Raw genomic sequence first — 25,094 nt, forward strand, 5'->3', positions numbered from 1 at the left:
GTGTGTGTGTGTGTGTGTGTGTGGTGTGTGTGTGTATGCACCCAACACTGGAGCACCCAGATACATAAGGCAAATATTACTAAAGCTAAAGAGATAGGTAGATCCCAATACAATAATAGCTGGAGACTTCAATATTCCACTTTCAGCATTGGACAGATCTTCCAGAAAGAAAATCAACAAGGAAACATCAGACTTAGTCTGCACTGTGGAACATATGGACTTAATAGATATTTATAGAACATTTCATTTTATGGTGGCAGAATATACATTTTTTTTCGCTTCAGCACATGGATGAATCTCAAAGATAGACCATATGTTGGGTCACAAAACCAGTCTTAAAACATTCAAAAAAAAAATTGAAGACATGTCAAGTAACTTCTTACTGCAATGAAATAAAACTAGAAAGAAATAAGAATTTTGGAAACTATGCAAACACATGGAAATTAAACAGTATGTTCCTGAGTAACCAGTGGTTCAATGCAGAAATTAAGAAAATTTATTTTATTGAAACAAATGATAATCAAAATATGACATACCAAAACCTATGAGATATAGTAAATATAGTACTAAAAGGGAAGTTTATAGCCATGTGTGCCTAAATTAAAAAAGAAGAAACACTTTAAATGAACAACCTAATGATGCATCATAAAGAACTGGAAAAGTAAGAGCAAACAAAACTCAAACTCAACTGATTTTCTTTTACTCAAATTAGTAGAAGAAAAGAAATATTAAAGATTAGAGGTGAGATAAATGAAATAGAAACCAAAAATACAAAACATCAACAAAACAAAAAAGTTTTTTTTGAAAAGTGAAAGATAATTGACAACCTTTAACCAGACTAAGAAAAAAGAGATAATACCCAATAAATAAAATCAGAGATGAAAAAGGAGACATAATCAATACCACAGAAATTCAAAGGCTCATTATTGGCTACCATGAACAACTATATGCCAATACATTGGAAAATCTAGAAGAAATGGATAAATTTCTAGACCATACAACCTATCAAGATCAAACCACAAAGAAATCCAAAACTTGAGCAGACCAATGACAAGTAACAAGATAAAAACTGTAATAAAAAGTTTCCCAGTAAAGAAAAACCCAGAACCTGATGGCTTCACTGCTGAATTCTATGAAACATTTAAAGAAAAACTAAGACTAATTCTACTGAAACTATTCCAAAAAATAGAAGAGGATGGAAACTTCCAAACTCATTCTATGAGACCAGTATTACCCTAGTACCAAAGCCAGACAAAGACACATCAAAAAAGAAAATGACAAGCCAATATCTCTGATGAATATTGATGCAAAAAATCCTCAAAACAATGCTAACAAATATAATTCAACAACACATTAACACATTAAGATGATTCATTATGACCAAGTGGGATTTATCCCAAGGATATGGTATTGGTTCAGCATACACAAATCAATCAATATGCCATATCAACAGAATGAAGCATAAAAAACATATGATCATCTCAATTGATGCTGAAAAAAGAATTTGGAAAAATTCAGCATCCCTTTATGATAAAAACCTCATAAAACTGGGGACATAAGGAATATACCTCAACATAATAAAAGCCATATATGACAGACACGTAGCAAGTATTATACTAAATGGGAAAACTGAAAGCCTTTTCCTCAAAATCTGGAACATGAGAAGGATGCCCATTGTTATTCAACATAGTGCTAGGTAGTGCAATCAAACAGGAGAAAGAAATAAAGAGCATCCAAATTGGAAAGGAAGAAGTCAATTATCCTTGTGTGCAGGTGACATGTCTTACATTTGGGAAAACGTAGACTTCATCGAAAAGCTGTTAGAACTGATACTCAAATTCAGTAAAGTTGTAGAATACTAATCAACATACAAAAATCAATGGGAGGTTTATGTGCCAATAGTGAACAATCTGAAAAACAAATAAAACAGTAATACCATTTACATTAGCTGCATATAAAAGAAAATACCTAGTAACTAACTAGACCAAAAAAGTGAAAATTTTCTGCAATAAAAACTGTGAAATAATAGTGCAAGAAATTGAAGAGGACAGAAAAAATGAAAATATATTTCATGATTATGGATTGGAATAATCAATATTGTTAAAATGTCAAACTACCCAAAGCAGTCTACAGATTCAGTCCAATCCCTATGAAAATACCAATGACATCCTTCACAGAAATAGAAAAAAGAACCTAATATTTATATGGAACCACAAAAGGCTCAGAATAGCCTATCCTAAGCAAAAGGAGCAAAACTGAAAAAAAATCACATTACTTGACTTCGAATTATACTATAGAGCTATAGTAACTTAACTGGTATGGTATTGGCATAAAAGCAGACACATAGACTAGTGGAACAGAATAGAAAACCCAGAAATAAACCAATATACGTCTACAATGAGTTCATTTTTGACAAAGGTGCAAAGAACATACGTTAGGAAAAGGACAGTCTTTACAATAAATGGTGGTGGGAAAACTGGATATTCATATGTAAAAGAATTCAACTAGAACCCTATCTCTTGCCATATACAAAAACCAAACCAAAATGGATTAAAGACTTAACTCTGAGACCTCAAACTGTGAAACTACTACAAGAAAACTTCAGGGAAACTCACCAGGACATCAGTCTTGGCAAAGATTCCTTGAGTAATACACCACAAGCACAGGCAATCAAAGCAAAATTGGACAATAGGATCACATCAAGTTAAAAAGCTTTTGCACAACAAAGTGTTATATCCAAGCGAGTTAGAAGGAAAGCACCATGCTCTGAGTTCCAAATTAAGAGTCCTTTATTAATTAGGCGGTGACTGAGAGATGGCTAATGCTCAAACTACTCTCGGCCCTGCAGAAGGGGCTTGATTTCTCTTTATACTTTGATTTAGGTAGGGGAGGGGGAGTGTAGCTGAAGCAGAATTTTACAGAAGCAGAACAAGCAAGTTAGATAAGGAAGCTGGTAACCAGGGGGCAGGAGGTTCCCAGGATTGTTGGTTGCTAAGGGTATTTGCATACAGTCATCAACAGGGGTAGCAGGGGGAACTTTCCATACAATCAATCACCAAGGAAGGTATTCACAATAGCAGGTGGACTTGCCAAGCAGGATGCGGCTACAGTGGTTACAGGTGCTGTGAACAGTGTGAACCATTCTTTATGGTTCAACGCTTTGAGTGCAACGTGACCTAGTAATGCACCTGTGGGAGCTGAGGCAGGGAGGGAGAAGCTAAGCTGGAGCTTACTGCTGAGATGGAGTAAGTTAGACTAACACAAACTAGGTTATTACAAAAGGATACAATCAACAAAGTGAAGAGATAACCTGCAGAATGGGAGTAAATATTTGCTAACTACCCATTTGACAAGGGACTAATAACCAGAATATATAAGAAGCTCAAACAACTCTTAAGGAAAAAAATCTAATAATCCAATCAAAAAAAGGTAAGTGATTTGAATAGACATTTCTCATAAAAACATGCAGATGACAAGCAGGCATATGAAATGGTGCTCAACATCACTGATAGGCAAATTAAAACTACATTGAGATATTATCTTACCCCAGTTAAAATGGCTTATATCCAAAAGATAGGCAATAACAAATGCTGGTGAGGATGTGAACAAAAGGGAAACCCCGTACAGCATTGGTGGGAATGTCAATTAGTACAACTACTATGGAGAACACTTTGGAAGTTTGTCAAAAAACTAAAAGTAGGCTGTGTGCAGGGGCTTACGCCTGTAATCCCAGCACTCTGGGAGGCCAAGCTGGGTGTATCACTTGAGGTCAGTTCAAGACCAGCCTGCCCATATGGCAAAACCCTGTCTCTACTGAAAATATGAAAGTTAGCCACGCGTGATGGTGCATGCCTGTAATCCATCTACTTGGGAGGCTGAGGCAGGAGAATTGCTTGAACCTGGGAGGTGGAGGCTGCACTGAGCCGAGATTGTGCCACTGTACTCCATACTCCAGCCTTGGTGACAGAGTAAGACTTCATTGCAAAAAAAAAAAAAAAAAAAAAAAATAGAGCTAACATATGATCCAGCCATTCCACTCCTACATATATACCCCAGGAAAAGGAAATCAGTTTATTGAAGAGGTAATCTGCACTCTCATGTTTATTGTAGCACTGTTCACAATAGCCAAGCTTTGGAAGCACCCAAAGTGTCTATCAATATATGAATGGTTAAACAAAATGTGATACACACCATGGAGTACTATTCAGCCATGAAAAAGAATGAGATCCAATCATTTGCAGCAACATAGATGGAACTAGAGATCATTATGTTAAGTGAAATAAGCACAGAAAGATAAACTTTGCCTCGTCTCACTCATTTGTGGGAGCTAAAAATTAAAAGAGTTGAACTCATGGATATCAAGAGTACAAGGTGATTACCAGGGGCTGGGAAGGGTAGTGGAGTGTCAGCTGAAAGTGGAGATGGTTAATGAGTACAAAAAATAGTAAGAATGAATAACACCTAGTATTTTCTATTACAAAAGGTGACTATAGTTAAAAATTATTTAATTTTACATTTAAACATAACTAAAGAGTATAATTGGATTGCTTGTAACACAAAAGATAAATGCTAGAGGTGTTACATATCCCATTTACCCTGATGTGATTATTACATATTACATGCCTGTATCAAAATATCTTATGTAACCCATTAATATATACACCTACTATGTACCTACAAAAATTAAAAATTTATAAAGATTGGCAAAGATGTAAAAGCTAGGAACAGAAGTGTTCTGCAAGGTGTGGGGAAATATACTGAATATATTGCTTGTGGCATTGTAAACTTTGAACTCCTCATTCAAAAGTGATTTTGCAATAGCTTCCAGAATTTAAAATATACATACATTAAACGTGTAATCTTATGTCTCGGGATTTATCTTTTAGTATACTCTCACATGGGAAACATGACATATCGACAAACCTTTTTTTTTTTTTCAGCATTGTTTCCAATAATGTATTAGAAACAATCCAATTGTTCACTTGGGCATTGTCAAATAAATAGGGGTACGTACATACTACCTATGTGGACATACAAACATCTATTTTCTCATTCCTTTAGTTCTCTCATCCATATCACCTACTATACTATAGCCTAATTTTTTATGGTTTTTATAGATTTCTCTATTCATAGGCTAGAATGTAAGCTTTGTCTGTTTTCTTCAATGATAGATCCTGAGAGTCTAGAATATGTTGAATCAATAAATACTGTGTGTGTGTGTGTGTGCACACGCGCATTTGTGTATGTGTATGTGTTTGTAATTCCTAAATCTTACCTGCAGGTAAGTTTTCTGTCCTGAATTTTTGTATCCAACTGCTACTCAACATCTCCACCTCGATATCATAATTATCTTCCTCTTGGGTATTGAGAAGTCCCATATCAGCATGTCCAAACTCTTGATCTTTCTCCAAATCTTTCCTTCTTGACAGCCTGCGCTTGATCTCAGTAGATAGAAAATTCCATCCTTTTGCCCACTCAGTTTGAAAGTCCTATAGTAATCCTCCATTTCTCCCAAAGCCAATTTTCAGGTGGTCAGGAAATGCTTTTTGCTCTATCATCAGATTATGTTCAGAATCCTAACACTTTTCACCACAGTAACTGTTACTGCCCTGGTCCACATTGCCAGCATTTCTTGCATAAATTATTGCAGTAGCCTCTAACTCATCGTCCTGCTTCTGTACTTGCCTCTGTATAGCCTTTCCTCATGAAAACAATCAGAATGATTTATTTTAAAACATTAATTCAAATCAAATATCTCTTTTATGCTCAGAACTCTGCACCAGTACCTATTTCACTCAAAGTAATAGCCAAAGACCCTACAATGGCTTGCAAAGGCCTTGATGATGTGGCCCTTGTTAATTTTCTGAAATCATTTTATATTACTCTCTGTCTTCATCATTCAGACTCAGCTACCCTGGATTCTTTGATGCTTCTTGAATACACATGTGCTCTCCCACATTAGAGGATTTTTTTCTCTGCCTGGAGTACGCTTTCCTTGGATATACATATGGCTAACTTCCTGGCCTCCTTCAGGGAGATCATGGCCTTAAATATCACCTTTTCGATGAGACAGTTACCTTGACCACTCATTACCCACCCCTCAGCACTCATGATAACCCTGACTTTGCCTTACCTTTTATTATTTTTATTACAAAGCACTTATCACTTCCTATAATATATATAGCCTTGTTTTTATGCTTGTTATAGTTGTCTGTTCTCATAGGCTAAATGTAAGCCTTGTCTGTTTTCTTCAGTGATAGATCCTGAGAGTCTAAAATATGCTGAATCAATCAATAAATGCAGCAATCTGCAAGAAAATTAAAAAACATAACTATTTATCACATCATTATATATTTATATGTTATAGAAATATTTAATGTCATAATATATAAATTATATGATTATATAAATACATATCTCTGGAAGACTGTAAAAGAAACTAATAATAGTTGCCTTTGGGGGAAATAGTACCTGGGATGGGAAGGAAGGCACATTCTATACTGTGAGAATTTGCACCTTATCATGTCTTCAATTTAAAAAACAGTAATTTAAAAATACAAAGCACAGTTGAGCCTAATTTGGAAATCAAAATTCTTCGTAAAATAGAACCTTAGCTTTTGAGTTCCTTAGAAGGTTTTAATTTGTATTACCACTAGATGGCACATGCCTACTGATAAGTTCCAAGACTCCCAGACAAAAGTTTTCAAACAAACCTTTTCAGTTCCCCTGAGTTGTCAAAGTTTATTTTAGCTATATGACACTGATTTTTCTCAAAAAAATTTTAAAACTATTTTTCCATACTATTTCTATAGGGCAGCAGTCCCCAACCTTTTTGGCACCAGGGACTGGTTTCATGGAAGACATTTTTTCCATGGACTGAGGGGAGGGAGGGGGATGGTTTTAGGATGATTCAAGCACATTACATTTATTGTGCACTTTATTTCTATTATTATTACATTGTACTATATAACGAATAATTATATAACTCACCGTAATGTAGAATCAGTGAGAGCCCTGAGCTTGTTTTCCGGCAACTAGAGGGTCCCATCTGGTGGTGATGGTAGACAGTGACAGATCATCGGGAATTAGATTCTCATAAGGAGCACACAACCTAGATCTCTCACATGTGTAGTTCACAATAGGGTTTATGCTCCTATGAGAATCTAATGCCACAGCTGACCTGACAGGAGGTGGAGCTCAGGCAGTAATGCTTGTTTGTCTCCCACTCACTTCTTGCTGTGCCACCCAGTTCCTAATGGGCCATAGATGAGCAATTGTCTGACCCCTGCTATAGGGAATATTATAGAAACTGTTTCTACACTATTCCTATATACAGAACAATATAGAAACTATTTAATGCTACAAGCTTTAAAGGGATTTTTCACTATAATTTCTAATTTCAGATTATAACATTTGACTTGCAGAAATGTCTTAAATCTGTGAAGGCTAGCTTAGACATCCTTAAAATAATTTAAAATTTCCAATATTTAGTGAATTATATCTGCCTATCTTTTCATGTTTCCTATGAAAAACCTTACTTCATGAATGAAATTCGTAGATTGTGTGTCCAAAAGTAGATTTTTATTTGATCCTATTGTTTTACTGCTTTTATGTCAAGTTGATCAGTGCCCAGGGCCAAATGAAATTTAACTGTTTCTTTCTGAATACTTGACATAATATACCATGAGGTGTAGGCAGATGAGTACTGTGGAGGATGCAAAAATGACATATTGCTTATTGCCTCCATCTTCACGCACCTTTCGTTTTATGGTTGGTGATGTCATGAACACAAATAACTGTAATAGAAATCATCAAGTAGTAAATCAGTAAATGAAAGTATTATGTGTAGTGGGAGCACATAGTTGATATTAATTTGGGGAACTCTAAGAATGTGGTGACATTGAGAATAGCTTTAAATATATAGTTTCATTCTCTGAATTACTTCAATATGGGTCTTATATAGATTTATACTTCTGTGTAAAGGGTGAATTATCTTACACATCTGTGAGAAAGATATAATCTTTATAGATAGGTGTTAATTACAGGTTAATAAAGTAAATAGCCATATTCCTTTTGCTGGTAAATATTAAAAATGAAAATGATGGCATGAATTTTATAAATGTAACATTTGAAAACATTATAAAAATCATTTCTGGCAAGTTTTAAAATAACACTGAAAAGATTATTGGACTAGGTCAATTTAATGTTTATTTTTGACCCAGATTTTTAAAATTTTGTTTTTCTTTTTAAAATATATTCTTTGAAAACCAAATGCATATTTAGAAAATGTGCTGTATCCAAGTAAAATAACTTACTGAGTTCTTATTATGCCATAAAACCATATTATTTCATACTCATGAAACCTTATGTATGTAGTGTTATTCACATTTCTTAAAGAAACTAAGGCACGGGAATTTTTTTTTTTTTTTTTTTTAGAGACGGAGTTTCGCTCTTGTTACCCAGGCTGGAGTGCAATGGCGCGATCTCGGCTCACTGCAGCCTCCGCCTCCTGGGTTCAGGCAATTCTCCTGCCTCAGCCTCCCAAGTAGCTGGGATTATAGGCACGCGCCACCATACCCAGCTAATTTTTTGTATCTTTAGTAGAGACGGGGTTTCACCATTTTGACCAGGATGGTCTCGATCTCATGACCTCTTGATCCACCCGCCTCGGCCTCCCAAAGTGCTGGGATTACAGGCTTGAGCCACCGCGCCCGGCCAGGCACGGGAAATTTAAGAAACTTGTATGCGTATGTTAATATCTGCTGTAACATTAAAACTAGACGTGAATAAAAAATTTTTTTGACACAGAGTCTTACTCTGTCACCCAGACTGGAGTGCAGTGGTGTGATCTTGGCTCACTACAACATCTGCCTCCCAGGTTCAAGCGATTCTCCTTCCTCAGCCTCCCTAGTAACTGGGATTACAGGCATGAGCCCCCACACACTGCCAAATTAATTTTCTTCTGATAAGAAACTTGCTTTTCAATTTGTACCACTTTAGTGTAATTGCTATGTCGTTTAAAAGGAAATCAACATTATTCTCATTAAATGTATTAATATTAACTACTTTGTTACATTGAGGGCCTTTTTGTAACTTTCTAAATGTGAGATGAATAATATTATCACTATTATCTTAGTGAACCAAGCATCTGACCCTTTCGACTATTAATTTGCAAAATTTTCATAATTTTGCTGAATTCTAAAATAATAATTAGATATCAAAGTCTAAGAAATATACCATACAATGCTCCAAATCAGATTTAGTTTCAGCTTAATAGTTAGGTGAATTTTAAAACAAAGTCATATATTTAAAACAAATTTTATTCTTTTTTTATATTTATATAGCCAGAAAAATGTAAGAAGAAAAAGAAATGGTATAAAAGCGCACTACAAGAAGCATGTCTGCTCTATGGATATTCTCATGAACGAAGACTGGAAATGTGCTGCCTGTCAAAACAACAAGGTATATAATTTTTTTTCTTTACCACTCCAAAATAAGGGTTTATTCAAATGCATGTTTTCCAAAATATGTTTGCTCATTCAAAAGTTTCTGTCACTCTTCATAGGGAAGTAGTATATCATTGTTTATTGGAAAATGTTTTTATATAAACAAATAGCATATATTTTGTCCCCAAAGCAATTTTCAATGACTAAACATACACTTTATTTAAATATAGGCGTTCTTGTAAGCACTTTTGTTATTTTCTTTACTCTTAGACTATCTACATAGTTCCTCTTTTGTATTTCAAAGACACATATTTCACAATGGGAACTGTAGCTTTAAATATGTTCCTAGCATAAAAATTTCACTAGGATATGCTGTATAAAATATAGAACAAAGTATTTTCAAAATGTTGTATTTTAAAATAAGTTCAGAGCAGGAGTAAAAGATAAACTTCAACTTTTAAAAAATTGGGTGAAAAATTGTTATAATATTTCAGGTTAGTTTCAAATAAAGTTTTATTGAATTCTCAATACTATGACGTATAGATAACTTTTTTAGTGAAACGATGTGGAAGATTATAGTACGTATGACATGTTTTTGTATATATTTAACTTTTAAGTTCAGGAGTACATGTGCAGGCTTTTTATATAGGTAAACTTGTGTCATGAGGATTCAGTATACAGATATTTCATAACCCAGGTATTAAGCCTAGCACGCATTAGTTATTTTTCCTGATCCTTTTCCTCTTCCCACCTTCCACCCTCTGATAAACACCAATGTGTGTTGTTCTCTATGTGCCCATGTATTTTCATCGTTGAGCTCCCACTTATAAGTGAGAACATGCAGTATTTGGTTTTCTGTTCCTGCATTAGTTTGCTAAGACTAATGGCATCCAGCTCCATCCATGTCTCTGTAAAGGAATGATATCATTTTTATGGCTACATAGTATTCCACAGTGTACAGGTACCACATTTTCTTTATCTAGTCTACCATTGATGGGCATTTAGGTTATTCATTGTTTTTGCTATTGTGAATAGTGTTGAACACACATGTGCAGGTGTTTCTTTTATTATTGTTTTTATTTTTTGAGATGGAGTCTTGCTCTGTCACCCAGGCTGGAGTGCAGTGGCGCGATCTTGATTCACTGCAACTCTGCCTCCCGGATTCAAGCAGTTCTTCTGCTTCAGCCTTTCGAGTTGCTGGGATTACAGGTGCGTGCCACCATGCCCAGCTAATTTTTGTATTTTTAGTAGAGGCTGGGTTTCATCGTATTGGCCAGGCTGGTCTCGAACTCCTGATCTCATGATCTGCGTGCTTTAGCCTCCCAAAGTGCTGGGATTACAGACGTGAGCTACCGTGCCTGGCTGCAGGTGTCCTTATAATAGAATGATTTATATTCCTTTGGGTATATACCCAGTAATGGGATTGCTGGATTGAATAGTATTTCTGCCTCTAGGTCTTTGAGGCAGAATCACCACACTGTCTTCCATAATGGTTGAACTAATTTACACTCCCACCAACAGTGTCTAAGCGTTCCTTTTTCTCCTCAACCGTCACCAGCATCTGTTATTTTTTGACTTTTTAATAATGGCCACTCTAGTGCGAGGTGGTATCTCTTTGTGGTTTTGATTTGCATTTCTCTAATGATCAGTGATGTTGAACTTTTTTTCATATATATGTTGGCCACATGTATGTCTTCTTTTGAAAATTGTCTGTTTGTATCCTTTGCCTACTTTTTAATGGGGTTGTTTGTTTTTTCTTGTAAATTTGTTTAAGTTCCCTAGAGATGGTAGATATTAGACTTTTGTCAGATGCATAGATTGCAAAAATTTTCTTTCATTCAGTAAGTTATCTGCTCACTCTGTTGATAGTATCTTTTTCTATGCTCTTTAGTTTAATTAGATCCCATTTGTCAATTTTTGCTGTGTTGCAGTTGCTTTTGGTGTCTTCATCATGAAATCTTTGCCCATGCCTATGTCCTGAATGGTATTGCCTAGGTTGTCTTCCAGGGTTTTTATAGTTTGGGTTTTACATTTAAGTCTTTAATCCATCTTGAGGTAATTTTTGTATATGATATAAGAAAGTGGGGGTGGCGGTGGGTCCAGTTTCAATTTTCTGCATATGGCTAGCCAGTTCACTCAGCATCATTTATTAAGTAGGGAATCCTTTCCCCATTGCTTGTTTTTGTCAGGTTTGCTGAAGATCAGATAGTTGTAGACACATGGCCTTATTTCTGAGTTCTTTATTCCATTCCATTGATCTATGGTTATGACACGTTTTTACTCTGAAAAGAATATGATTGCCACATAAAATGATAATTTTTATTAAACTTAAATATGTTTAAATTTTTTTCTGCTTAGCGATTATAATCATTTTACATTTTACAAGGCTCCCTTTTTTTTCTTTATTACTTTAAGTTCTAAACAAATTACTCTATGGATAGAAGGATCTGGACTTTGATGCTGATTGAATTTTAAAGTAGCAATGATTTTTTTTACTCCTTTGGAAAACTTTAATTTATATTTACAAAATGTTTATATGTGAAAAGGTTTTACTTAAGAAAAATTTAAATTTCAACCCAGCCACCTAAATTTAGGTTTTAAGCAAATAAGTAAGTTTGAAAGGAGTGAAAAAAGAATGACAAGTATACTACTCAGGTTTACTCTGAGACCAGGAGAAGAGACATTTATTACTACAAATGTGATTTGATTCCTGTGCTGAAAATATAATGTCTCTGTGTATTAGCAATAAAGGTTGAATGCACTCTATTGTTACAAATACAGTTTTATGCCTTGTGCAGACTATACATTTCTCTTACTTAACCACAACAGCCTTTTAGACATTTAGTTTTTTTTGAACATTAATAGTTTTAAGTAACATAGTCATTTATTTTTTAAACTTATATCTATTTCTCACCAGGCATAGACTTGCTATCTCAATTGGCTGTGAGTCCTTTGACATGCCTGCCTATCTTGAGACTCTGAAGAAGGATTATTTCTGATGGGTTTTGCAGCAACAGCTCATTTTCTGGCTGAAAATCTGATTATTTTTACATGCAATTTTATGTAATTCAGTCTGGTTCTTGTAAACACTTTCATTTTGTCTCTTAAATAGCCAAAATGGAGGGGCATGAACTTTCAGGACTTCAGAATTCCAGGAGTTTAGTTTTTGCCGTAACAGGCTCACAATTCACAGTGATTCACTATCTCCAAAATAGTCAATATAATCCTTGTGTCTGCTTGGCATCCAATGTAGATTCTGGTAAAGTATTCAGCTTCTTACTGTATTCAAAAGTAGTTTTGAGAGCTAAGTAGCCACTGTTTAGGTATTTCACCAAAGGTGAGTAACTTAGCAGCAATCCACTTATTTTAACCCAGCAACTTTGAAGGCTTCTTCACCTAACAATTTTTCAAACCTAGAAATAAATTACCCCAATATTTAGCCTAAAGTCTTCCTAGCATGCAGAAATTGGCAGGTATTATAACTGATGCAACTCTCTCATTGTTGAAATATGCAGGATCTTTAAATATATATAAATATGGACCTAATCAGATGATAACCGTCTCATCCTCATAGTTTAGTTGCCCTGTTTTTGTTGTGCTACTACTGTAATTAATTTTTCTGCTGGGGCTAGAAAGTTTTTTAATCATATATAGAAACATTCATTATAATTGTACTTCTAAAAATAAATAGAGCATTATCCATATAATCTCTTTATAATTCAGCTTTAGGATTTTGTAAGAGTAAAACTTTCTTACATGCTCTACATTTTAGAGTGGATGTCCCTATTTCCAACTTTTTTCCAGAATTATTTATGTTGTTAAAAAATTGACTTGATTGTTTAGAGCAGTTTTAAGTTTACAGAAAATTGAGTGGAAAGTACAGAGAGTTTCCATATCTTTCCTCCCACAACCTCTAAACACACAGCCTCCCCACTATCAGCATCCCATACCATGAGATCCATCTGTTACAGTTGGTGAACCTACACTGACATGTCATTATCACCCAAAGTTCATAGTTTACATTAGGGTTTACTCTTGGTGTCATGCAATCTGTGGGTTTGGAGAAATGTATCAGTGACCTGTATTCACCATTGTAATATCATCATACAGAATATTTTCACTGCACTAAAAATTCTCTGTGTCCCAGCTGTTTGTTTCTACCTCCCTCTTTTTTCTTGGCAGCTACTGATTTTTTATCTATCTCCATAGTTTTGGCTTTTTCAGAATGTCGTATAGTTGTGACCTTTTCAGATTGGCTGCTTTCTCTTAGTAAAATGCATTTAAGTTTCTTCGATGCATTTGCATGGCTTGATATATCTTTTATTAGTGCTGAATACCCATTGTCTATATGTACCATGATTTTTTTAATCATTCACCTGTGCAAGGACATCTTGGTTGCTTTTATATTAATAAAGCTGCTGTAAACATATGCGTGCAAGTTTTTGTGTGGACAGAAGTTTTTACTTCTTTTGATAAATACCAAGGAACATAACTGGATCATATGGTGGGATAAATATTCAGTTTTTTAAGAAACTACCAGCTGTCTTCTAAAATGACTGAACCGTTTTACATTCCCACCAGCAATGAATGAGAGTTCCTGTTGTTCCACATCATCATCAATATTTGGTGGTGTCAGTGTTTTGGGTTTTGACCACTCTAATAAGTGTGGAGTGGCACCTTATTAATGTTTGAATTTACATTTCCGAATGACATTTGATGTTGAACATCCTTCCTTATACTTATTTGCCACCTTTCTGTCTTCTTTGGTGAGGTGTCTTTTGAGATATTTTTCTCATTTTTCAACTGGATTGTTCTTTTTTTTTTGGCTGTGGAGGTTTTAAGAATTCGTTGTGTATCTTAGATGTCATTCTTTTATAAGTCTTTCTGCACATATTTGCTCCCAATCTGTGCCTTGTCTTTTCCATTCTATTGACAGAACCTTTGAGAGCAGACATTTTTAATTTTAGTGAAGTCCAGCTTATCAATTATCTCTTTCATGGACCTTGCCCTTGGTGTTGTATCTAAATGTTATTGCCATATGTAGGGTCATCTAGGTTTTCTCTATGTATCGTTTAGGAATTTTATAATTTTGCATTTAGACCTATGATTCATTTCGAGTTCATTTTTGTGAAGGGTGTAAGGACAGAGTCTAAATTTACTTTTTTTTGTGTGCAAATATCCATTTATTTTTGCACCACTGGTTGAAAAGACTGTCTTTGCACCATTGTATCACCTTTGCTCCTTTATCAAATATATGTTGATTGTATTTATATGGGTCTGTTTCTGGGTTCTTTATTCTGTTCTGTTGATCTATTTGTCTGTTCTTTTGCCAATCAGTACCACACTGTACTGATTACTGTAGCTTCATTTTAAGTCTTGAAGTTGGGTAGTGTTAGTTCTCCAACATTGTTCTTCTCCTTCCATATTGGGTTGGCTATTCTGGGTCTTTTGCCTTTCCATATAAATTTTAGAATCAGTTTGTTGATTTCACAAAATAACTTGCTGGCATTTTCATTGGGATTGTGTTGAATCTATGTATCAAGTTGGAAAGAATCGACATCTTGACAATATTTAGTCTTTTTATCCATGAACATGGAATATCTTCAAGTTTATTTAGTTCTTTTTTGAGTCATTTTATCAGAGTTTGGTAGTTTTCCCCATTTAGATCTTGTACTTTTTTTTGGAATATTTATGCTTAACTAATTCACTTTGGGGTTGTCAATGTAAATTCTAATGTGCTTTCATTTCATATTCTACCTGTTTGGTACTGGTATGTCAGAAAGCTATTTAGTTTTGCATATTAACTTTGTATCCTGCAACCTTGCTATAATTTGTTATTAATTACAGGGTTTTTTGGTTGATTCTTTTGGATTTACTACATAGACAAGCATATCATGTGCAAAGAAAGTTTTACTTCTTCCTTCCAAAACTGTATACCTTTTATTTTCATTTCTTTTCTTACTTCATTATCCAGAAATTCCAGTACAATATTGAGAAGAGTGGTGAGGGAGAAAACCCTTGACTTTGTTCTTTATCTTAGCATGACAGCTTCTAGTTTGTTACCAGTAATTATGTTAGCTTTAGATGTTTTGTAAATGCTCTTTACGAAGCTGAGGAAGTTCCCCTATGTTCCTTGTGTCCTGAGGGTTGTTTTTTTTTTTTTGTCAAACACTTTTCTGTGATCTGTTTATAGATTATGTGATTTTTCTTCTTTAATGTAATACAATCGATGTATTACATTAATTGGTTTCCAATTTTTGTACCACCTTGCATTGAATGAGTTAAAGAGTATTTTCTCTGCTTCTATCTTCTGGAAAAGGTTATGGAGAACCAGCATACTTTCTTCCTATATGTTTGATAGCATTTACCAGTGAACCTGTCTGGGCTTGCTGCTTTTTGTTTTGGAAAATTATTATATTGATTCAATTTCTTTAATAGGTGTAAGGCTATTCAGATTTCCTGTTTATTTGGGAGAATTTTACCAGAGTGTCTCTTTCAAGAAATTGGTCCATTTCATCTAGGTCATCAAATTTGTGGGCATAGAGTTGTTTATAATATTCCTTTATTTTCTTTTAATGTCCATGGGATTTGTTATAATGTCTATCTCTTTCATTTCTAATATAAGTAATTTGTATCTCCCTGCCTCTCTCCCTTTCCTCTCCTCCTTCCTTCCTTGTTTTCTTCCTTCATTCCTTCCTCCCTCCCTTCCTTCCTTCTTACCTTCCTTTTTTCCTTCATTTCCTTCCTTCCTTCTCCCTCCCTCCCTCCCTCCGTCCTTCCTTTCTTTCTTCTTTCCTTCCTACCTTCCTCCTTCTTTAGAGTCTTAATCAGTTTAGCTTATCTTTCAAAGAACTAGCTATGGTCTTATTGATTTTTCTCCATCTACTGTCCTCAATTTCATTGATTTCTGCTATTTTATTTTTTTTCTTCAGCCTACTTTGGATTTAGCCTGTTCTTTTGTATTTTTCTAGTTAAGTAGAAGCTCAGATTATTGATTTTAGAGCTTTGTTCTTTTCTAATAGATGCATTCAATGCTGTAAATTTTCCTCTGAACATTGCTTTTGCAGCATCCCATGATTGATAAGTTGTCCTTTCATTTTCATTTAGTTCAGAATATTTTTGAATTTTTCTTGAGATTTTTTTTTCTTTGATCTATGTATTACTTAGAAGTGTGTTGCTTAATCTCCAAGTATCTGGATTTTCACCTTTCTCTCTGCTATCACTTTCTGGCTTAATTCCATTTTGGTCTGTGAAGAGATGTTAAATGTGTTAACATTCTTTTAAATGTATTAAGGTATTTTTTGGATGAGAATGTGGTCTGTCATGCTGAATGTTTTATGTAAGCTTAAGAAGGATGTGTATTCTGCTGTTGTTGGTTGAAGTAGATTACAGACGTCAAATTATTCACTTGGTTGATGGTGCTTTTGAGTTCAACTGTGTCTGTACTGATTTTCCTTTTGCTGGATTTGTTCATTTCTGATAGATGACTGTTGAAGTCTCCAGCTATAATAGTAGATTTATTTATTTCTCCCTGCAGTTTTATAAGTTTTTGCTTCTCATATTTTGATGCTCTGTTGTTAGGTGCATGCACATTAAAAGTTGCAAGTCTTCTTTGAGTATTGATCTCTTTATTAATATGTATGCCACTCTTTTTCTTAATAACTTCCCTTGCTCTGAAGCCTGCTCTGTTTCAAATTAATGTAAGTACTCATACTTCTATTTCATTAGGGTTAGCATAATATATTTTTCTTTTAATTTTTCCATCTAGGCCATTAATGTTTAAAATGATTATTTTTAATGTCATGGATTAATAACTGTCATATTTGTTACTATTTTCTATTTATTGACCTTTTTCTTTGTTACTATTTTTGTCTTTGACTCTTTTTCTGTCTTTGTGATTTTGAAACTTTAAAAAGTTGGCAACATAGTGAGATTCTGTCTCTACGGAAAATTAAAAATTAGCCAGTTGTGCATCTGTAGTCCCAGCTATTAAGGAGACGGAGGATTGCTTGAGCCCAGGAGGTCAAGGCTGCAGTGAGCCATGATTGTGCCACTGCACTCTGCCCTGAGTAACAGAGCACAGTAATATCTGACCTGAGATATTTTTTCCTATCTCAAAAGGAAAAAATAATAATTTCAGAGTGTAGAATTCTAGGTGGGTGGGTTATTTTGCTAACACTTTATTTTGCACAACTGTTTTATCACTTGTGTGGTTTTGAGAAAAAGTTGGTTGTAATTATTACCTTTACTTTTCTATTTATTGGTAAGGTGGTTTTTTTCTCTTCTTTCAAGATTTTTAATCTTTTATTTTCCGCAGTTTGAATATGATACATAGATTTTTGGCTATTATCTTATTCGGTGTTTTCTGAGCTTCTGGATTTATGGTTTGGCATCTGATGTTAGTTTGGAGGAAATTATCAGTTATTATTGTGTTGAATTTTTTTTGTTCCTGTATCTCTTTTCATTCTGTTATGCCTATTATGAGTATGTCACACTTTTCTAGTTGTTCCATATTTCTTGGACATTCTGTTTTATCTTTTTTCGGTCTTTTCTCTTTTTTAGTTTTGGTGGTTTTTATTGATATATCCTCAAGCTCAAAGATTCTTTTCTTAGCTGTGTCTAGTCTACTGATGAGCACATCAAACACATTCTTCATTTCTGTTACATTGCTTTTGCTCTCAAGCATTTCTTATGAATCTTTCTTAGAATTTTTATTTCTTTGCATACATTACCCATTTGTTCTTGCATGTTGTCTACTTTTAACACTATAGCTTTTAGCATATTAATCATAGTTGTTTTAAATTCATGAGCTGATAATCCCAGCATCTCTGTCATATCTTGATCTGTTCCTGCTGCTTGCTCTGTCTCTTCAAATTTTCGTTTTTACCTTCTAGTATGCCTTATACATTTTTATTGAAAGGTAGGCATGATGTTCTGGGTAAAATAACTGTAATCATGATCCTTTAGCTATACAGTAGTAAGACATGAGGGGGTGGGAAATCATTCTATAGTCCTATGATAAAGTCTCAGTCCTAGGCTGTAAACTTCATAAAGACTTTTCCCCAACCACCCCCTCACTCCACTTTTTTTTCTTCACCTACATAGCTTGTAAAGGATGGAATTTGGTATTTTTCTTCCCCCAGGTGAGGCTGGGGTTAGACTTTGAAAATCCCTCAATAGGTTAGGCTCTGATGAAATAGTTTCTCCTCAGGGCAGGCTTTGTTAGGAAGTACAGAATGCTCTGATATATTATTCAAAATGATTGCTTTTCTCTTCCCCCTGATGGAAGCCAGGAGATACTTCTTTAATCTTCTCCTTGAGAACCTGGTAGAGCTCCTAAAGGTAAAACTCAACAAAAGTGTACTCCTGTCCCCATGACTAGGTACCCCTGGAGTTTTTGTCACAGGCTTGTTCCCACACAGCTTCTAGCAATTTGTCAATTAAAGTTCGGATTTTCCTATCCCTAAACTAGTTTCTACCTGGCTCAGGTGGGCTATGATTCTCTGTACTTGCCTTTTTCTCCAAATTTAGGGGCATCAGTTTGCCCTGTGACCTCATTTCTCCGTAGGACCTAAGAAGAGTTGTTCATTTTCCAGTTTGCTCACCTTTGTATATGTTGTTGGATTCTAGTGGCGACTTCTAAGCTCCTTACGTCCCAGACCAGAAACTAGACTGTCCTCTATGTTTTTATGAAAATGCTCTCAGCTGTGACATTTAAACAAACAGACTGATGTTTTTCAGAGGCCACAAATACACAAGGTTTAAAAAAATTATTTAAAAAAGAGAAACCATTGAATTATGTTAATATTTGTATTCCTCTCTAATATGGTTGTAAGTAAAAAATCAGTAACATCTGTTCTGGATCATGAGTCATAACCACCTCTACTCATTTAGAACATTTTCATTTACTACCTGCAGCTCCTCTTTTGCACTTTAGAAATATGACTTGGATATAGCTCAAAGGAGGAGTGAAGGCCCTTTTCATTATCCACATCTACATTTCCTATTAACTGCTTTTCATTCTTTATGATGAGAGTCCCTTCATGCAGAGATTTCTGATGGAAGGAAATTAAACCTTTCTCACAAGAGAAAATTTAGCTTTTAGAAAGTTGTTAACGTTGCTGAAGTTGAACATAGACCTACTGTTAATATTAATAAAAAAATTACTACTGATCATAATGTTTTAAGTATTACATAAGAATTTTCCTTTGACATTTGAAAATCAATGTGGCTGATACTCCCCAAGATGCTCTATTTTTATTGGGAGATGGTTTTTATAACTTTTGAGCATAATAAGCTCCTTGAACAACAGTTCACATGTTTCTGTTCCCGATTCATTGCCATAGTAGCAAATTTACATAAGAATGAGGTATATTTTGACCGGAAACATAGCAAACATCCATTTTGGTTAACTCTCTGCATATCATCCAGATACATAGACTCTAAATTTAGTTTTTGAGTTTTTATTTTGTTCAATTTTAACTATTTTTAAGGTTTGATATTTCACTATGACTTTTATCCTTATTAGAGGTTTTCAAAAGAACAAAGAGTAAATTTAATTTTTTAAAAGATACAATAAAATTTATTCCATCTTGCAATTACCATAAGGTTCTACTGGGCCCTTTACACATCATTAATCCCAAAATATACTATGAGATTTTAGTTATCTTATTTTTTCATATTTCTTAAAACATGTTGCTATTTTATTATTACTCACCAATTATTTCCAACTATGTTAAAAAGACGAAAACAATTGTTTAGATAGAAGAATGGTGGAGTCAACCAGAAAGGTGATACAGATGTGAAACATAATCACTGAAGTATTTTTCCTACTATTCCAAAAATCAAGATCTCTCTCTCTTTCTTTCTTGTTGTCTCTTACACACACACACACACACACCCCATAATGTTTATTAGCTAAAATGGAAGTGAATATTTGTTGATTATTTATCTTCATACATGTTTTTAGGAGTTTTAATTAACTAGATTATATTATTTAAATCTCACAATATACCAGTGAGGTAATCACTTTTACTCCTGGACCTAATTAAACTGAAGAGGTTTTGTGCAGCAAAAGAAACTATCTACAGAGTAAATAGCCCACAAAATGGGAGAAAATGTTTGCAAGCTCTGCATCTGAAAAAGGCCTGATATCCAACATCTATAGTAAGAAAAAATAAACAACCCCATTAAAAAGTGGGCAAAGGACATGAACAGACACTTTTCAAAAGAAGACATTTATGTGGCTAATGAGCATATGAAAAAATGCTCAACATCACTGGCCATTAGAGAAATTCAAATTAAAACCACAATGAGATATTGTCACACACCAGTTAGAATGGTTATTAATAAAAAGTCAACACATAATAGATACTGGTGAGGTTGTCAAGAAACGGGAATGCTGTATACTACTGGTGGTAATGTAATTTAGTTCAGCGACTGTGCAAAGTAGTTTGGCAGTTTTTCAAAGAACTTAAAATTGAACCATCATTTGACCTAGCAATTCCATTATTGGGATATATACTCAAAGAAATATAAATCATTCTACCATGAAGACATATGCACACATATGTTCATTGCTGCACTATTTACAATAGCAAACACATAGAATTAACTTAGATACCCATCAATAATAGACTGCATAAAGAAAATACAGTACATATTCACAATGGAATACTATGCAGTCATGTAAAAGGACAGGATAATGTCCTTTCAGCAAAATGGTTGGGGCTGAAGGCCATTATCCTAAGCAAGATAATGCAGTAACAGAAAATCAGGTGCTTCATGTTGTCACTTATAAGTGAGAACTAAACATTTAGTATATGTGGACACCAAGAAGGAAACTATAGACACTGGGGCCTACTTGAGGGTGTAGGGTGGAAAGAGGGTGAGGATTGAAAAACTACCTATCGGGTACTATGCTTATTACCTGGGTGATAAAATAATATGTAAACCAAACCCCACAACACACAATTTATCTATATAGTAAACCTGTACATGTACCCCTGAAACTAAAAGTTTAAGAAAAATAGTTCTTACCCCTGGTTTATTAATAAAGAGAGTCTAAGAGCATATGCATTGTTTTATGTCTTATGCTGTCTAATTTAGTAGCTGATACCAAGTAAATGATCAATATATTTTAATTAATAAATTACATTTTTTCAGGAAACTGTGAGATTTTGGATGAAATACATATACATTTTAAATTCTAAGTAATATTGAACACTTACTGAATATAAAATGTGGCCCCTGCCTTTTAGGAATATTCTAGTTTTATGGAATACTTACCATAATATAAGGAGGAAGTTCCGCAGCTTAATCTGACTATGATTTTGCAAAAGAGGTGGTGATTTCTCCTATTCGGAGGAATCATCCGTAGTAGTACATAACCTTATACGTTCATCAGTGGAGAGAAAGGGTATTCCAGAGGGATCATCTCAAGTATACAGCTGGATATAGGAAAGAGGATAGTTTACATGTGACTAGCCAGTTGTAGGTATGAATATAGTAACCTGTTCATCTGAGTTTCTATATTTTATGAGAACAGTTGTAACCAATAGATACATATACACATATACATACGTTAGCACATATCAAAATAATATCCTAGGATAGTTTTTTATGAACTATTTGGTTACTAATTATTCTGGTTTTAGGAGTGGTATAATGAGAAAATGTACTAGTAGTCTTCATTCTTGCTGAATCTTTCTCTGAGGCACTGTTTACAGCTCAGTGGTCCAAAATGGAGATGGCAGACATTCTGGAAAAATTAGAGGCTTGTGTTCAGATGAGTCTGGCCGAGCTGTATGACCTCCAGCAGAGCACTTCATTTACCTCAGTTGTGAAGTGAGGAAGGACTGCATACTTTACAAGGTTATAATGATAATTAAATAAGATATCTATATAAAGTCCTTGTCCCATGTCCAGCATATAATAGATAGATATGAAAGTGGAGGTAGCTGGGGTTCAATTCTAGATCCTATATACTCCAGAACACACAAGCTCACCAGAACCTAGAAATCAGATATACTAGACACTAACTTGAGGACATCCAACAATCCAAATTTAAGGAGGAGATTTGCCAAATAAGTAAAAAGATGTTCATATTATTACTTTTGGATTGCATTGCTCCACTCAACAATGGGAAGCTGAGTTTATTAGCATATTAATTAAAGGGACAATTGGAACAAAATACTGTTATAATAGTAATGAGAAAGTAGAAAATTCTAATTGTGTAACTCAGTATTTATTTGAAGAGGAACACAGGTACTTTTTTGAAGCAGCCATGTTTCATTATCTTACAGATAAATCCAAAACACATGACAAAGTTGCTGCACTGCCCAAGAAAAGGGTAAGATTGTGTTTTATTATATAAAATATACAAACTTCAAATTTCATTTGATTAATAGTATTTTTTAAAGAAAAATTATTTAAAAACAAATAATGACATACAGTCCATTTTTTCTTCTAAATGTTACTTCAGTATATGTTTCGTTTCTTAGGTTGATACTAGGAAATTAATATTTATGGTTACTTATATTAATGTGATAGGACTATCAGAAATTAAAACAGTAGAAAACTGTAAATAAACAAGTAAATGAGTGCTTTTACTTAAATTATATTTCATATTCATACTTTTATATATTCTTCACACTCATACTCTTATAAAATATTTTCATATACTATATTACCATAATGTGTGTACAAAATCTCATAGAAAATTTAAATAGAATTTGGAGCTCAATATGGCCTCTATCTTAAACTTAAGTAGATCACAGTATCAGCCATTTTAATGACTTTTTTGAACCTGGATTTTTTAAAATGTAAATTATCAGCAGCATTTTAAAAGAATTATTAAAATTTAATACATTGTTCTGAATATTGTATTCAGAGAGTTGTTTACTTACTGTCCAAAACTTGACTGAGATAGGATGAACCTTGACATTCTCCTCAACTGATGATGTTCTTACTACTAAACAAGGAAAAAGAGTTGGTGCCTAAAACAAATACTTCTGGACATATACTAGTGCCACAATAAAAGGAATTATGATAGAAAGAAAAGCCTATGATGAGATTTTCTGTGTTGAGTGGTGAGGCAGAGCAGATCAAGGGATGGTGAAGTGTAACCTCGAGGAACAGAAAAGGATGTTGGGCATGTAACTATAGATGGCTAGACAAAGCCTGGGCATCATGTTTGTATTCTGAATATGTGCATTTTATGAGTCCTTCTAAAATCAGATTTTGTTTTATCATTTGCTTTTTGGCTTATGAAAGGAATTTGGTCTTTTCACTGGCTGAGTAATGTTCATGTTCTTTTGCAGAAAGGAATTCAGTATCACAGAAAACAAGGTTGCCCTTTATAAAAGAAAGGATATAGGTCTTGTGTGTTCATCTGGAGATTTAGACAGGAATATGTGAAGTAGTGTAGTATTGTTAATGTGGACACGTTTATTTCAATCTTTGCTAAAAGATATTTAATCAAAGATTATAAAGATAATAACTAATGTTTCTATATATTACTTTATTTTTATTGGTTGTTCTTAACAAGTGTAGTACTATCCTCAGTGCCATGGGCCAGATCTGACCTTTAAACTATTTTTGGTCTGCAATGAGATATGTACCAAAAGCAAGAGTAATCATTTATGAACTTGTATGGTAATTTGACAGAATATTTTTTGTCTGTTGAATCTAATAATAATAAAATGGAACTTGTGTTTTTTAATATGTCTGTATTTTTTTATTTCATTTTTTCTCTAGTAACTCATTTTTATTTTATTTAATAAAAGTATAAATCTCAGATAGACTGGGGGAAAAACTTTACCACAGAGAGTTGGAGAGAAACTGTCTTAGGAGACATTTTAGAAATTTTTGGAGATGCTGTGGGTTATAGTAATTTTGGAGAATATAAGGTGTTTCACTGGGCAAGGGCTAGAGACACTAGGTATCCTGAGAGGTATGGAACAGGGCTGTGTCCAATATTTTGAATGATTTTGAATGTTCTGCTGGAGTCAGCAAACTATAAGTATAATTATATGTTGTGTTAATACAAAATAATACTGAAACATTACATGTTAGGCTAAAAGCCAAGGAATTAGAAGGCTTGTTATAGAGAGGCAAACTGATGTAGAATAGACAGATTAAATAGCTCTTGAAATAATTGACTATTTTACTGAACACTTTGTAACATTTTCAACTGTATATTTAGCCACCAAAGGTCAAAGTATAGTTACAGAGAAACTGTGGAAGGAATTTACAGATATGTAACAGGAAATTTGAGATGGCGTTTGTCTTAAAACTAAATATTACTTACTAAATTAATAGAGACATAGGAAATGCATTGATTTCACTGAATTTTTAAAATAAATGTTTAGAAATATTTTTAGTTCTTGTGTCAGTTTGCTGAGAATGATGGTTTCCAGGTTCATCCATGTCCCTACAAAGAATACTAACTCATCAATTTTTATGGCTGCATACTACAGAAAATCAAACACCACATATTCTCACTCATAGGCGGGTGTTGAACAATGAGAACAAAGGGACGCAGGGAGGGGAGCATCACACACTGAGGTCTGTTGGGGAGAGCTTGGGGAGGGACAGCGAGGGTTAGGGAGTTGGGGAGGGATAACATGGGAGAAATGCCAGATATGG

At 34.2% G+C, this 25,094-nt stretch overlaps 1 protein-coding gene across 6 annotated transcripts in view; it reads left to right on the forward strand.

Moving 5' to 3' along the window:
- Nucleotides 1-25,094, forward strand: part of ZCWPW2 (zinc finger CW-type and PWWP domain containing 2) — a 158,495-nt gene that overhangs the window by 104,106 nt on the left and 29,295 nt on the right. For 5 of the 6 annotated variants that reach the window (XM_054246848.2, XM_078354430.1, XM_035278253.3 and 2 more), the window contains 2 exons: nucleotides 9,345-9,462; nucleotides 22,751-22,797. In XM_054246848.2, coding sequence (XP_054102823.2) covers nucleotides 9,345-9,462; nucleotides 22,751-22,797 — 165 coding nt within the window. The remainder of the gene's footprint in view (nucleotides 1-9,344; nucleotides 9,463-22,750; nucleotides 22,798-25,094) is intronic. The other variant, XM_054246849.2, reaches the window with a different exon arrangement.

This window comes from Callithrix jacchus, chromosome 17 (assembly GCF_049354715.1).
Source record: "Callithrix jacchus isolate 240 chromosome 17, calJac240_pri, whole genome shotgun sequence".
NCBI classification, from domain to species: Eukaryota; Metazoa; Chordata; class Mammalia; order Primates; family Cebidae; genus Callithrix; species Callithrix jacchus.